This window comes from Penaeus vannamei, chromosome 36, assembly GCF_042767895.1.
Source record: "Penaeus vannamei isolate JL-2024 chromosome 36, ASM4276789v1, whole genome shotgun sequence".
In the NCBI taxonomy this organism is placed as follows: Eukaryota; Metazoa; Arthropoda; class Malacostraca; order Decapoda; family Penaeidae; genus Penaeus; species Penaeus vannamei.
The window spans coordinates 19,203,183-19,205,503 of record NC_091584.1 but is presented as its reverse complement, the minus strand read 5'-3'; the positions used below and the strand labels follow the sequence as shown (position 1 = coordinate 19,205,503).

At 46.4% G+C, this 2,321-nt stretch overlaps 1 protein-coding gene across 1 annotated transcript in view; it reads left to right on the top strand.

Annotated features, from left to right (window-relative positions):
• Positions 1-2,046, top strand: part of LOC138859425 (protein hunchback-like) — a gene marked incomplete at its 3' end in the record, with an annotated part of 6,426 nt that extends 4,380 nt beyond the window's left edge. The window contains 1 exon segment of the mRNA XM_070114546.1: positions 1,937-2,046. Coding sequence (XP_069970647.1) covers positions 1,937-2,046 — 110 coding nt within the window.
• Between the last annotated feature and the right edge of the window lie 275 nt (positions 2,047-2,321).

Below are 2,321 nucleotides of genomic sequence, written 5' to 3'. Positions count from 1 at the left end.
AAGAGGGAGAGGGAGAAGGGGGGAGAGGATGGGGGGAGAGCAAGAAGGGGAGGGAGTGGGATGGAGAGGAGAGACGGTAGGGGAAAGGGGGAGGAGCGGGAGGAAGATGGAGAAGGGGGGAAGAGAGAGTGGGAAGGGAAAGAGTAAGAAGGGGAGGGAGTGGGATGGAGAGGGAGGAGGGTAGGGAAAGGGGGGAAGGAGAGAAAGAAGGAGAGAGGGAGGGAGATGGCGAGGGTAGGGAGAAAGAGATATTGGGAGGGGAGATGGGAGAAGGGGGAAGAGAGAGTGGGAGAGAGATCGAGATGGAGAAGAGGGTAAGAGAGAGTGGGATGGAGAGGGAGGGGAGGGGGAAAGAGGGAGGGAGGAAGATGGAGGAGGGGGAAGAGGGTGGGATGAAAGGGAGAAGGGGGAGAGAGAGGGGGGCAAGAAAGAGTGGGATGGAGAAGGAGGGAGGGTAGGGAAGGGAGAGGTAAGATGAGAGTAAGAGGAAGATGAAAGGGAGAAGGAGTATGGGAAAGATGATGTGAAGGAGTGGATTTATATGAGGCGAAGAGCGAGAGGCATAGAGGGTGAGGTAGGGAGTGAGAGTAAGAGACGAAGGGCGTGAGGGAGGAAGGGAGAGAGAGGGAGGGAAATTGGATCATTGAAACCGAGTGAGAGAGACAGACAGATCGGATAGAGGGGAAGGAAAATAGGCGATGATAAACGGAATGGAAAAAAAGGAATGAAGAAGAGAGGGAGAAAGAAACAAGATTTAGACGGAGAGGGGAAAAGAGGTAGGGGAGGGGGACGGAAAAGGGAGTTGGTGTGGGAAGGAGAAGGAGAGAGGGAAAGGAAGTGGAAGGGTCGAGGATGCAGGAATTCAGATTTAAGATTTAGTTTGCATTCCGTTTATTACAAAGGATATTCTTTGCTGTGACATGCCGTCTATTTTTTTTTTTTTTTTTTTTTTTCTAAATCCCCCCCCCCCTCCCCCCCTGTGCGCACGGAATGACCAGGGTGACCATCCACTGGCAGCGCGCGGGACGGTTAGACGAGAACGCTAACCATTGCACTACACAGCAGGGAGGAAAATGGAATGAGAGAGGCAAAGAAGACGTAGAGGGGGGTGAAGCGACAAACGAAAATGATGAAAACAAGGCACGATAAAAAAAATACAAAAGAAAAAAATAATAAAAAAATAATAAAAAATAAAGAAAAAATAAATAATTATAAAATTAATAAAAAATAAGATTTAAAAAAATACGAGGACACGTGATAGGAACTGGGAAGAGAAAGAGTCCAGGCTTGATAACAGGGAATGCAACTTTGTGGTTTAATAGGAGCGCGGCTGCAACTCGCCTTTGGGTGGTCTCGGATTTCGGATTCAGACTTCTATTGTTCGGAAGTTAATTGGGGATACTCGAGTACCACGCGCTTTTTTTTTTTTTTTTTTCCCTGCTCTCTTTCTCTTTCTCTCTTTCTCTCTCTCTCTCTCTCTCTCTTTCTCTTTCTCTTTCTCTTTCTCTTTCTCTTTCTCTTTCTCTCTCTCTCTCTCTCTCTCTCTCTCTCTCTCTCTCTCTCTCTCTCTCTCTCTCTCCTCTCCCTCTCTCCTCTCCCTTCCCTCTCTCTCCCTTATTTTGTATTTTTGTGCTTAATATAGTTAATGGATTTTTTCTAGTTTCAAAATTTTGCCCAAGAAGTTTTCTATTTATACCTTATTATACAATTATTATTATTTTTATGATTTTTTATGTGGTTTTATTGATTTATCTTCTCCTCCTCCTCCTTCCTCTCCTCTTGCTCCTCCTCCTCTTCCTCTCCTCTTGCTCCTCCTCCTCCTCCTCTTCCTCTTCCTCCTTCTCCTCATATTCCTCCTCCTCCTCTTCCTCATATTCCCTCCTCCTCCGCCCCCCACTTATTCCCTACTTTCGATCCTCCCCCCCTCCCCTACTAGGACCCACGCCCATGATGGTGGCCGGAACCAATATCTCGCCGCCCACGATGAGACTGCCTGCCTACACTTCGCTCATGGGCGTCGATGACTACAAGCACCACGCCCACCAGGTAAGATTTTTTTTTTCTTTTTTTTTAGGGGGGGGCAATATATTTTGGATTTTTTCTTTGTTGTTTTTTATTTTATTTTATTTTATTTTTAATATTGCGTTGTACGTGTTCACGTTGCTCATCTCCCTTCTGTTATTCCCCTCTTCTCCCTCTTCTCCCTTTTGGTCTTTCTCCTTCAGACTCATGTCCCTCTTTCTCAGCCATATTCTTCCTCTTCCTCTTTCTTTACCCTTCTTCCTCTCCCTTTTTCTTCTCCATACTTCTTCTCCCTCTTT